At 39.3% G+C, this 13,368-nt stretch overlaps 1 protein-coding gene across 3 annotated transcripts in view; it reads left to right on the top strand.

Moving 5' to 3' along the window:
* Window positions 1-13,368, top strand: part of LOC108902060 (zinc transporter ZIP11) — a 115,811-nt gene that overhangs the window by 75,450 nt on the left and 26,993 nt on the right. For 2 of the 3 annotated variants that reach the window (XM_018703772.2, XM_051066206.1), the window contains exon 5: window positions 115-247. In XM_018703772.2, the coding sequence (XP_018559288.1) occupies window positions 115-247 (133 nt within the window). The remainder of the gene's footprint in view (window positions 1-114; window positions 248-13,368) is intronic. The other variant, XM_018703778.2, reaches the window with a different exon arrangement.

Below are 13,368 nucleotides of genomic sequence, written 5' to 3'. Positions count from 1 at the left end.
TTGCAACCTTCTGTGAAATGAGGGGACCCATGAAATAAAGCATCAGCTTTGATCCTCTGTTTATAAGATGTATTTTAACATCTTCTGTCTCTGTCATTTTTCTGTTATTAACAGGGTGTGGGTGCAGACCCTCACACTGCCTTGGCCCTGCCCCCTGACTCCAAGCTGAAAGCAGAGCAGCCCTCGTTCCAGCACCTGGACTCTGATGAGATGACCATCAGGATAGGTAGAGCTGGACCCCTCTCAGGCAAGCCTCCCTTCATATACCCACATCAGCTCTTACAAAACATCACACAACCACACAGCCACTGCAGCCATTGTGGTTCCACTTTCTTTCTTTTTTTTTTTTTTTGCAACTGCAACACTTTTGCACCACTGAGAAAATCAGGTCTCACACACCAGGAAATGAAAAGGTGGTGTCACACTGATGTAGACTAAAAATCCAGGAAGAGGGACTGCATTGGCTGCCACTGTAAAATCTCACCTGGAGCTTCTCTGATGGCTTCTTTTCACCTGCCGGTTCACTGTCCTGGTTTTCAGTCTTCTGTCTTCTTCATCTGCCTCATCTGTTCTTCTAACTGATTGGTGATGGCTCTTTAAATGTGATCCTTAGTGGGTTTGTGGTCACTAACTTGAATTCAGATCCTCTATCATAAGAGCAACATGGACACAAATGGGGAAGTCAAATATTGGTGACTGACAACAACTTATGTTGCCTTTTACAGCCCTAATGTGTTTCTTTAGCTTCTCTAGTGTCACATAGAGCTAATGAAGAAATAGCTGATTATGATCATTATTATTTGAGACTAGGGTTACCTGAGGGAGTTGTTCCCATGTTTGCTCTGAATGGAGCTGTGCTGCAGGCTTGTAAATGAACAATGCCTGGGGATGTTGAGTTAGAAATATGTGAGCTTATTAGACCAGGCAACATTAGCTGCTAATAGCATAACACACCTGAATCTCAGAACTGTCCATGATCTAGTGACATTGTGCAATGCATGGAACAGAGTCCAACAATGCTAAATCAGTGGAGGACTAGTGGAGGAAAATAACAGTTGCTAAAGGTGTGGATGGAGAACACCAGAGTTCATTTTCCTTCCCTGTCTGGAGGGGTCAGGTCTGACTTACAACAGGACATGATATTCAGTGCATAGGAAACCTGAAGTATGATACTTTTTTTACCAGCAAAAACTTGAGAATGTTGGGATTCCTTCTTGTTATCAAGCCCAAAACAAACAACAACATAATTTACCTCTCTGGGGTATTCTCAGCCTAACACAAACTTAGCACCACATCTGACTTGCCTGCCAGCAGCGCTCACAAACTCCGTCAGTTGGCATCTCCTCAGATGTGTGTCTTAGTCGTCTGAGTCGTCATCAGTGGCTGAATAACAATCAGTTTTTTTGAGCTGTGTTGTCTCTAATTATGCGAAGTAATAGACCCTTTTGGCAGCAGATATTTTGATTTGTCACAGCAGGAGAAGCACAGGTGGGTTCGATTCCAATCAAGTGTGCAGGAAGTGACTTCAGTGAGCCCCTGTGCACAAAAGCAGGACTCTGCACACCTGAATTGAATCCAGCCATTATTAATCTTATTAACTCTCTGTGCTTTTCCTGCTGACATGTCAGGCTGTCTGTTGGGAAGGCTTTTTGCTAAATTAATTCATGCAGACTAAAGTGACTGTTAGCAACCTGAGCATTTCTAATTAATCAAAATAGCTGGAAGATTGAGGTGTTTTTTTTTTTGCTTTGTTTTTTATTGGCTTGTTAATTCCTGTGTGTCTGTGAATGCACATCTGAGTCATTTTATCTGACTCATTCCTCCTCTTCTTCTCCAGTATTGTCACAGTGACCTCCCAGAGATTTTATAGCTTTAATGATAATAATGACATTTTTTTCACAGTTTTAAATGCCAGGCTGATCACTGGCGTCAGGTAGAGCTAATGAATGTTAGATCTGAAGAAAGTGCTGCAAAAGGTTGTGAGTTGTCTTGATGTTATTTTAAGGTGAATATCATAGTTAGCAGCTGGAGGTGTTCAAATGAGAAGAAAGGGAGAAAAAAACCTTGACAACCGCTATCAACTAAAACTGGAGGAACTTCAAGTCTGTGCACTGGAAAAAAAAAAGAAATGAGAAGCATGTTCATGGACAGACAATATGACATTGTTCTAATAAGATTCATTTCAGTGAGTCGACCCAACACAGTTAACAGAAAAGAGCATTTTTATTTGTATAAATACGATGTGTTTGATTCCATCAACCTTTGGGGCTCACATTAAGTTGTAAGTCACTGCATGTTTTCCATTCAGAGTGCAGCATATTCAATCTGCTGTACGCACAGAATAGCTTGAGCAGCTTGGTCTATTATGCAGTTTTATACATCAAAAAGAGTGAATAATTTATCTAAGAAAGGCTTAATTTCCCTACCACTGCCAAGTGCAAGGTAATACAGTAAAGAAGAAAATAAACAATAAAATGGGTGCAGTCAAAAACAGGCTTCTCATTTCTAGCCAGTGTGTGTTGATTTTGTTGGCTTTCTTTTGCTTCCAGATTTTTTTGGCTGCGGCCGGTTGAAGCTAATAGTAGCTCATATTAGTATCTATGACCAGCCTGTACACAGTGGACGGGATATGTAAACATAAACAGGGCTTTTTTGAAACATAATCTGTAACCTGAAAGAATATTGACATATGAAATGCTGCTGGTCTAGGAAGAGGTTGAGTTACCACTGTAGGCAGTAAGGTAGTTAGCTGGTCATGCTGATGTTTGTAGCTTATGTTAGAGCAGATAAACTCAGTATACAAACTATTTTTTGCACTTTTGCTCTTGTAATTTTGGTTTTGTAGAAAGAAAAAGAAACCATCATCCAGACTGGTTATATGTGTCTCTACAGTCACATGAGCATTGCTTAAACATCCACAGTTTGACTGAAATGCCTCGCCAAGTTACGGTTGCTACGCCACAAATGAGATGCCAGTGTTTGAGGGCAGGTTTTAGCCTGTCAACTGCTTTGCTCAAGGGAAGCTTACTGAGAGGTTCCCCCTCGACTACGACTCTAACCCTAAGCCAGCTGATATCCCCACATCTGCTCATGCAGCATATTCTAATACATGTTTCTCAGAAGGCAAATCAAAATGACTGAAAACAGTACATGTATTTCAGTCACGGCTCATCAGCATCGGTGTCAAAGTCCCTGTATTTCTGTGCAGCACAACAACGACCACAGAAGAGCAGCTGATTATAGCCTGAGGGCTCACACTGTCCTTAACCTGGAGGCTGAATTCTCACTACTTCACCCTGTGGGGAGGAAAAGAGAAATGTGTAAGGATGAAATTGCATCATACTGAGCGCTGCTCATTGCAGAATGCTGTAATTGCTCTGAATTGGACCTAAGATATGCATGCATTTTTGTATTGGAGTTAAACTTAATCCATGGTTGTACTAGAATAGGCTTGGTACAGGAGATAGGTGGGGTGTGAAGGAATTTAGTATTCTCACACACGTATGCACAGTCTGTTGATGTCAGCACCCAGTTTTAAAATTCAACGGGCACTTACTGTATCTATACACTATACATTGGGTCAGTCACAGCTCAGTGGATATTCTCCAAGCTTAAAACTGACCTTGCAAGATTTTGTGCATCAGACACATTACATCTTATTAAATACTTCTTATAAAAACTCCTCCAGAATCAGTAATGAAGTCCTACAACATCAGTAACATGAACCCACACACTCTTTTTCTTCTCTACACCTTCCAGTGTCCTTCAGTTTTCTGTAATATTTTGAAGGATTTTTCTGTCTGAATTATTCAAGATGATCGGTGTTGGTCTCTCTTTTCAATCTGAGGGTACTTGATTAAGTTGGGGACTGTCTCCTCTTGTCTTCAGCTTCATTTGAATAAAAATCTTTTTTTTTTCTTTCAAGTGGCCTCTTGCTTTCAAAGTCCACTCTGTGAAACAGCAGTTACTTTTCAGCCATCACAGAAGATAAACAAACCATTCTATCAGGCTCCTCAGATGTGTGGTATATGAATGTGGATGGTGCGTATTGCCATTTCTTACTTCATTCTAATCTCTTAAATAGGATGTTAAATTGTCTTTCACTGCTAAGACAGGCATCTGTTCAAAAGTATGAATTGATTTTCTGTTCTTAGAAAAGAGCTCTAAGAAGCTCCAACTCTCTAAAGTGGTTCAGCGCAATCGATGGAACACAGAGACTAGAAAACTTTTTTTTTTTTTTACTTCCATTAAAAGAAACAAAGATTCATTCCTGAGGTGAGGCAGAAATGAAATTGGATGGAATGGATTCTGAGTCATTTGATAATTACATTTTCAAGCTCATCGTACTCAAAAGGGATCAAACCTGTTTATTCCAGTTTATAGTTAATTTAAAATGTTTATGCACCTTACAGATTGAGGTGTTGAGTAGTTAATTCATTATCATAGATGATAAGCATTACACCTGTGGTTGGATGTGTAGATTATGTGCATGTGCCATGCATTTTCATGCACATCTCAGACCATACATACACATTTTCCAGCAGCCGTCTGTGGGTGACATGAGAAGGTGGAGATGAAAAATAAGGTGAGAGGCAAAATCTAAATAAGAAAACATTGTTTCAGCTGATTTTGCAGTCTACAGAGTGATAATCAAATCAAAAGCATGTTAGCTACTTTTGTATGATCAATTTTACCATTTATTCTAGATATAATGTGGGCATCATTTTAGTGTTTTTTTTCCATTTGGTCCTTTATTATAGAGCAGTTTTTTAAGTTGTTAGACCAAATCTAGGATGTGGTTGACTCTATCAGGAGCCAGGTTCCTTAAGCCTGACTTTGTCTATGGCTGCTGCACAAAGCTGTGTAATGCTTGACTGGTTTTGCTGCAAACTTGGGGTAAATTAACATTTCAAACAAGCTCCTACAACTCCAGCAGAAAATGTTTTTCTTCTAAAATAATTCAGTAGTTACAAGGTCATTCTACTGGGAAAATTCATCGAAGCACGTCACAATAAAAAACATCTCCCATTCATATCAAATTTTTATGTGGCATGGCTCAGTGTTTCTACTTGTCTTCACTGTGGTATATCTCCAACAGTCTTCTACTGTCTCCACAACCTTCTTTCCCTTCTCGTTATGTGTTCCACAATATTGTTAACAAACCACAACTTATGTGCCATTTCATAAGTAGTTAATAGTTAACTTGCAGCCAATTAATAAGCAATAAGCACAGAGGAAAGGAACAGCAATGCGTGTCTTCACTGTTCACACTCTCCTGCTATATTTATGGTGCAGTGCATGGTCAGAACTATTGATACATAGATCTGAGACCTGCAGTGGGACCCTACCTGACCTCAGTGTGGACCTGGCATGACTTCAGTCCCATATTATGACTTGGTTATAACTGAGCAGACTGCTTAAAACCTCTAAAATACAATGTTAACATCTTGTTTTAGCAGTTATTACTGATATCAGTGTGTGAATGAAATATTCAAAATCACATTCAAAACGTACCCACACTGAATCAACCTGTCAACCTGTAGTGACGTGAACATTTGGCCTTCCTGACTAACTGTAACAGATACAGGCTTTTTCTCTGACTCTACAAGCCATGAAGAATGTTTAATAGATCACTGCTTTACTTCCTGCAGTTCAGTTCCAGGTATTTGAAGTGGCAAGAAGTCCCTTGTAAGCATGTTCCCACTCAAGGATGCATGTATTCACACACACACACACACAGGCATGCATGCACAAAACTCTTCCAGTTCCTCCTCATACTTAATGCATGGTGTCCTAAATAATTCAGTCAGCATTAGGAGGAATCAAAGTGTGCCTCATGGCGTTCTGTTTATTTAGGACTTCAGATTGAATTTTGGAATGTACTGTATAGACTGACAAATGGGATTATATCTAAATTCCTCCACTCATGCTAAGCAGCTAAATGCTGTGCAGAAGAGCCTGCATACCTCAGTTTCCCCATGTGCCACCTAACTTATTTTATTAATTAATCTTTTTTTTTTATCTGAATTTTTTTTCAGGCCTTTGGGTAAAAGCTGCAACCAACTGCATGACCTATCTTTTATAATGAGGAGGAGGTAATGCTATAGTTGTGATCAGAGGGAAGTCTTAATGCATTTTACCAACCACATCATATGCCTCTGTGCATCAGATTTTCTGTAAATATCTTAACAACAAGGTGAAGGGAAGACGGCTTTTGTTTGATCCTAACTCCTCCCTGAAATGGCACAAAGGAATAGTTCTTTGCATAATGAATTTGTAAATCCAAGCACAGTAATATAAAATGAATGTCAGCCTTCATCAAGATATCAGAGGCGCCAAGGGATTTGTTCTTTAACATTGTGCAAAGGGCAAAAAAAATGACCATAAAATTAGTGCAAACAGCTCATGCAGCAGAAAGCCAAATAACTGCACTCGCTAACTTGCTTGCAGACACACACTGGCTTTGTTTTTAAATGACCTGAGAGAGTGGAGATAATGAGAATTTTAATTTTTCCTTTAATGGAAAAGGCTGTATGGGTAGATGGGGTACTTCAGATGGTTAATGCAGAAACAGTCCAGTGGACAATGTTCTTTTGTGGCAGGGGAGGTAGTTTTAGTGCCTAAACTTTTTTCCTTTAGCTGGAGTACGGACACAAAGAGGACAGTGAGCACAGAACTGGCACAGGTGCCTACAGCAGCTCGGCACTGTTTCTAAAGACCATGTCTCTGCACAGCATCAGTAATTATGTGTTTCATTCGACGTACTGACTTTGATGGTGGGTTTGCACTCAGGTCAGGATAATGTAAAAATGTAATGGAGATTGGTGAAAACCAAAAAGAGCACGAGGCACCACACAGATGACATGAGTGACGTCAAACTGGTGTTAATGGGAGCCATTAAACAGTTACAGCACTAATTCAGGATGAACTGAGGATAATTGCATGACAGGGGCAGTCGTTGTTGAAAATGACTGAAACCCCTAAAAATATGATCAGGAGGAACTGATGTGATCATGGGAACTGTAATTGTAATTTTTTTTACATGTTCACTGTGTCAGATGCATTTGTCATGTTACTGCAGGGAAATGTGGGGTTATATCTAATTGAGTATGGATTGTATGTGGGGCCTAGTCAATACCAGTCTTCCCGTAGGGTTCTTAGTTTCTTTCAGATATTACAGCATTAGATGGTTTTTTGGCTTGTTTTCTCCACAGTGAGTCTAATAGACAAGACTGTTTACTCCTACAGGGCTTTTCTGAGCTGACAAAACAATGTAGAAAGAGGGAAAAAAGAGGATAGATTTTATAGAGTCAAGAAGTCATGGGATTTCACATCAGAACCACAGTAGGAAAAGATGCCTACTGTAATCATACAGTGAACAAACAAGCAGCTCCGTCTCCTTTTTCACCACACTCACAGCAGGAGTACTTTTTATAATCAAAAGAATATTTTTCACAGTTGCTCCAAAAGTGTTACCAACTTCCCACCATAAAGTAGTCTCTGACAGGTACAGATCCATTACAGTTTCACTATGGGTGCAGTGGCATTTTTCTATCATTGAGTAATTACTGTGTTACAGTGTAGGCCAGTCAAGTTTAAGTCTTTACTGTATAATCACAACTTGCTGTTTGAAATGAGGAGAAAAAGTGGGTGGGTGAGGGCTGACATATCAGGGACAGTGTTGCTACTTACATAATTTGATTAACCGTACACACATTTGCACCATTGAAGTGAAGTATCGTTGTATCCTTCATCCTCCAGTTCATGGCTCTGCTCTTACAGAGGGACCTTGTTATAAAAACGTTTGGATGCTGACTGCAGTTCACTTAACAGATGCTGGTATCGCCTATAACAAGGATTTTCTTAATCTTACACATTAAACTTATAAGATACATTATTTTGAAAATACAAATGTTTGTTGTAGTTTTTCTCTGGAGGGTTGTTATCAGAGAATTTTTACCCTGATCTGAGATTAAACAGCAGACAGCCATCTGGCCAAAAGTCTGCTCCTCTAATCTCTCTCTCCTGCTGCTGAATTTTCTGTCAGTTTGTTTCACCCCACATCATTTTTGATGAGGGACACTAATGCTGACTTGTTTTTTATTAAACCACAGAGGACAGAAAGAGGAAGCTTTGATGAAGGTGATAGAAAAATGGATGTTCCCTGTAGAGCGAGGGGTAAACACTCAAGACTTTCAGGGACTGGGCTTAGTGTTTCACCAGCTGTACAGCTCCCTTCCTGTATTATTTATGTTGCTCATTTTCCTCTGCCTTTCTCTCGTCCTTTCTTCATTTCACTTCACTGTCGCACACAAACATTTAAAAAGAGGCAGAATACTTACCCTGTACTTTCTTGAGTGTACTCCTATTCCTTTTGGAGTGTGTCAATCTCGAGAAGCTTGGTGAGAATGGAAACTGCAGCAGCTAATTAATTGAAGAAATCATTGTGAAATCTTTCCATGCCTTTATAGTTCCCCAGCTCAGCAGGTTTCTTGGTAGCCTCTGAATCAGCAGGTTGCCCGACATGAAAAAGCCTATGGAATCCCAACTTTTTCCTGCTGCGAGGATAATTGATCTAATCTTTTCTCATTTTTAAAAAAAACTTTCCTCTCTTGTTTTCTCATATAACTGTTCACAGCAAATGGTCTCAGACTATTTGAAGGAAGCCGAAACTTCCTCAGTTTCAGATTATAATTAGTCTCCTTGAGAAAACCCAAGTCATTATGATGATTTTCTGGGCATCCTCACTGATGAAGGGCAATCAAGGAAACTCAAAGCCTTTTCAATAGATAGATTCGTCACTACAGATTATTATTAAAATGATAAAAGGGGCTTATAAAGTTTTTGTTATCCATAACATGTCGATATCTATCTACTGTCATTGTATGCATGTTTATAGTTTTAATTAACAATGTATTATCAGCTAAAATATGACCAATATCATCTGGTGGAATCTATGACATTCGGTTTACTGCTAATAACACACTGCTAATTTCTGCTCTGTCGAGTCAATTTCCAATTACCAGAACAGTAGGAAAACACCGGACATGTGCTTGACATTTAAAGAACCTCACATTGTTTTTTTTGTACAGTGCAATATAATGTTGATTAATGCAATAAAATGCTAATTAGAAGTTGCAGGAAGGAAGGATATTGATATTGAAAAAGTGAGATTAATTAATTACAGGCCCTCTTATACTCTCATTTTTGTTTATGTTTTTTATCATTAACAGCCACCCCCACCCACCCCCCCGGTTTTACACGCGTGTCACTCTTGGATGTTTTTCTATCAAAGATCAAGGCCACCTCACCATACAGTGAGACATCAAACCCAAACTGTGTTTTCTTTTTTTCAGCACTGACAGCCACCTTCACCCTGACTGATGCAATAAACCCAGACCTTTTATTTGGTGGTTCTTAAAGGCCACATAGGTTATCACAAGCTCAAGAGGCAGACAGGGATGAAATAGGTACACTATGTATGGAGAGAACATGACTACTATCTGCAGAATAGTGAGTTATAAATTTAAACTAGATGAAAACCCAGTTAGAGAAAGCGATACAGAGGTAAACAGAGACAGATGGACAGCCAGGCAGGAAGGAATATACTGCAGATGAACATTTCTGAAGTGCTGCAGGAGAATAATTCACCTCTAATGACAAAATAAAATTCTCAGCCCAGATCTGGTGTTCATGTTTACTACAGCCTCCAGGATCCATGGGAAACAGACCCAGATGATGTTATGCATGCTGCTGTGCTTAATCTGTTTTTCTCTTCAGTTCTTAGTATGTTTGTTTATGTCTTGAAGCGCAGATTTTATTTTTCATGATGTGCAGTAAGGTGAGGGTCCAGTTTAATAGATTCAACCAAAAGCTCAAAGTTGAGACCAACAGGGAATGTGTATGACTTATTTAAAATATTCAAACTGTCTCCCGTTAGTAACAGTTTGATACCAAACATACCAAATAATACTACATATATGTATATATATATATATATATATATATATATATATATATATATATATATGTATGAGAGAATATTGAGAATTCAGCATGGTAAATACTTAACTTGTAAAGTGCAATTCAAAGCATGTCCTAATAGGAACAGGCATTCAGAGTTGTGCCACTTTGTGCACATTCTTGTACCGATTTCCATCTTTCTTTAGTGGTCACTGTCCAGTTGATTGGTGCTGAAAAGCAAAATCAGTTGATACACCTCATTTGAGAACGAGACCAAAAACTGTATGTGTGGTTGTGTACCTTGATCATTCATTAACATATGTTATTCCCAACTGTTCATTTGGAAAATTTTAACATTTTGCCCAACCCTAGAAGGGTCGATAATAATCACAAAAACACACCTTCTGTTTTCAGTTACTGTTAGATTGCTACCATACCACACTTTTATTCCAATCAAAATTTATAGAAGAGAACAACCACCAACAGAAGCAAAACCCTTACCTAGAAATTTGGTCTTTTTTCCCACTGTTTGCAGGAAGGGTGATTGCTGCAGCACCACAAATTTGTTCAGACACATCAGAAGTAAGGGAGAGAAAAAACACACAGAGCTGCAATAAAAGAGATTGACAGAGCACAGGAAAAAGTACACTGATGGATGCCTTTTACAAAAGCAGAGCGTTTTTCTCAGGGAAACTGCAGTCGTATGTCGGCTGCTTTTTTACAGGCTATGCTACTGCTTTATTATCTCTCAAAGTTCATTCAGAGTTCTCAGAGCAATGAAAAGTGTCTGTTTTGGTTTTGGAATCTGCTCTGGTATTTGTTGGCATTGGATCAAGATAGAATATTTGGTGTCATCCAAGCATTGACAAGACAAGTTAGTGGACAGTTCCCAGTTGCCAGCACTGCCACACAAGTTAACTAGTCTGTGGCAGTCCACTTAAATTTCTAATCTAGGAGAGAGTTTCAATAAAAGTTTCATTAAGTAGAGTTTCCATGACAATACACTGTGTGGGCCATCGCCTGATATAAGCCTTTTTTGTAACAGTGCAATCAAAGTCATAACCACATATGTTTTGATTGTAATCAAATTTAATGAGAGGTCTGAAGCCAGCTGAGCATCGCAGAACATCTAACACAGGGTGCACAAACCTTTTTATTCATATCAGATGCACATGAGACATATGGGTGAAAAGTGCAGCTGAAACCTCTCCTTTGTAGACAGGCAGTAAGAGCCTACAGCCATGCTAGCAACTTGGTGAGGTTGTGCTTAGCCTATGTAAATGGTGCTTTAAGATAATAGTTGGCAGGCTGTTGTTTGGCAGGTACAATGTTTACCATCTTAGTTACCACCTTGTTTTGGCATGCCAACATTTGCTGATTAGCACCAAACACAAAGCACAGCTAAGACTAATGTCATTGCTTTTGCAGGCATTTGGTTGTAAACCAAAGCATCGGACGGTTTTGAAATTTTGACCTGATGTAGGCACTAGATAAAAAGTTATTCCAGTTCATGACCATGAATATCTATAGAGTAATAGTAATCTGTCCAGTTAGTGTCATTATACTGTCTCAGTTCTGTTTAAATGAAAAATTGACAGTAGTTGTTTTTCTGTGTTTTGATGCCTGTTAGTAGGGTCACAATGCACAGTGTTCTACAGAAAGTCTTCCTCTGTTCCATCAGTTTAACAGAATAATTAGTCATGTTACTGGGATAGGAGTGAATATATTGGATGGATTGATATTGATGGCAGAGAGGTCTCCAAGGAGACAAAGGGAACATGTCACTTTAGAGCCTCATTGGATCAATGGTCTCGACTAATGCAAGCTGTTGTAACACATTGCCTCTGTCTTTCTGTCTCCTCCAGCTTACATGATTAGTGTTAACAAGAGAAGATATTGTCTCTGAAAATGTGTTTGGCCTTATCAATGTGGAGTTTATTTTTTTAAATGTGTGTATATCTGCACACACTGCTATGATATTCGCATCAGGGTCAGACAGTTGCCAGGCAACAGTGGCCAGTGGATGCATGGAAGTTTAGTTGTTTACTCCCTGTCTTTTTTCTGTTTCTCCCTTTCTCTCTACTGACCATCAGGCTCTCTTGCTTTCACTCGCTCACACACACTTGTTCTCACACACACAGCTAGTCTGTCACCAGAGTCCTCTCTGTTCCAGTTCAGTTTGAAATCAGTGGGTGCTATTGGCATTAATTTCAAACTGTGCAGCAATCAAAAGTTTCTATAGATTAAAGCAGCAATGGATATTAATGTCAGCACTGCTGTTGTGAAGAAGAAAATAGAAAGTTTTACCATTGCTCATTTTAGAAAGTTCACAGCCAGGAAACATATTATTTGTTTAGGTCGAACAGACAGTGAATCATCTCTTTGACCCAGATGATCTATCTGTAAAGTCTTTCCCAGAGGGTAAGTCGAGGGCTGAATTTCTGCCGCAGCTTTACCATGGCTTCCTGAAGTTCACTCTTTATTTACTACGGTTTCTGTCACCCTCCCTCTTAGTCTCCTGTGACAACAGGGCTCATTTCCTTTGGCTGAGTAGTTTCCTCAGTTCCTCTGCTTGTTCCACTGACCACCATATCCACTACCTGGGGAAAGCTACTGATTGCTACCAGGAAAAACAAAAGTGCTGTCATCTTCTGTTTTAGTTGCACAGTGGCAGACACACCTTGTTTTTCCCTGAAAATTCATGCAGGGTGGGAGTTAGAGCATAGTGAACGCGAGGCTCACAGTGAACCAGTCTAAACTACGATGGTGTCATTATTCTATAGCTATCACATTGTGCAGTCGACATTTACTTCATAATGATGAAACAAAAAAGTTAACTATTGTTACTTTGAGTTATCAGTGTTATTGTCTCATGTAGTAGCAGTCTGAAACTACAAATGTTAAATGTTAAAAGTTTCATTGGATTATCTTCTGAAAGGGGCTGCTTGTAGTGTCGCAGGCGAAGACAAAAGACAAGTGAATATTGGACTTATGTTCCTCAAGTAGACAGACAGAAACACGGCTTCATTTGGATAATAATGTTGCTGTGTCTGCTGGATGTGTCAATAGACAATATTTGCTATACAATGTTCACCATAACAGCTTTATGAAGTGACAATATGTTAGGGCTGTGTATTGCTTGTTTTTGAGTCGCTCTCCTGTGGTGCAAGAAACCGTGGTTGTTGTGTACATTGCAAGCCAACATGGAACAGTAAACAGTGAAATGACAGACGTTATGTCATATTTTCATGAGACATTTTCTTGTGTTCTCTCTTATTTATTTGTCCTTCTGCTGCTGCAACAGCAGGAGGACGAGGACAATATAATAGAAATGGAAAATTGAATCAAAATTTTCTTCATCTGTTGACAGTCTTGTCAGAGGGGGATGGCAGAGGTTTACTATGT

Source organism: Lates calcarifer, linkage group LG23 (assembly GCF_001640805.2).
Source record: "Lates calcarifer isolate ASB-BC8 linkage group LG23, TLL_Latcal_v3, whole genome shotgun sequence".
Taxonomy (NCBI): Eukaryota; Metazoa; Chordata; class Actinopteri; family Centropomidae; genus Lates; species Lates calcarifer.
Note: the sequence above shows the minus strand (reverse complement) of the source record. Positions and strands in the feature narration are given on the sequence as shown.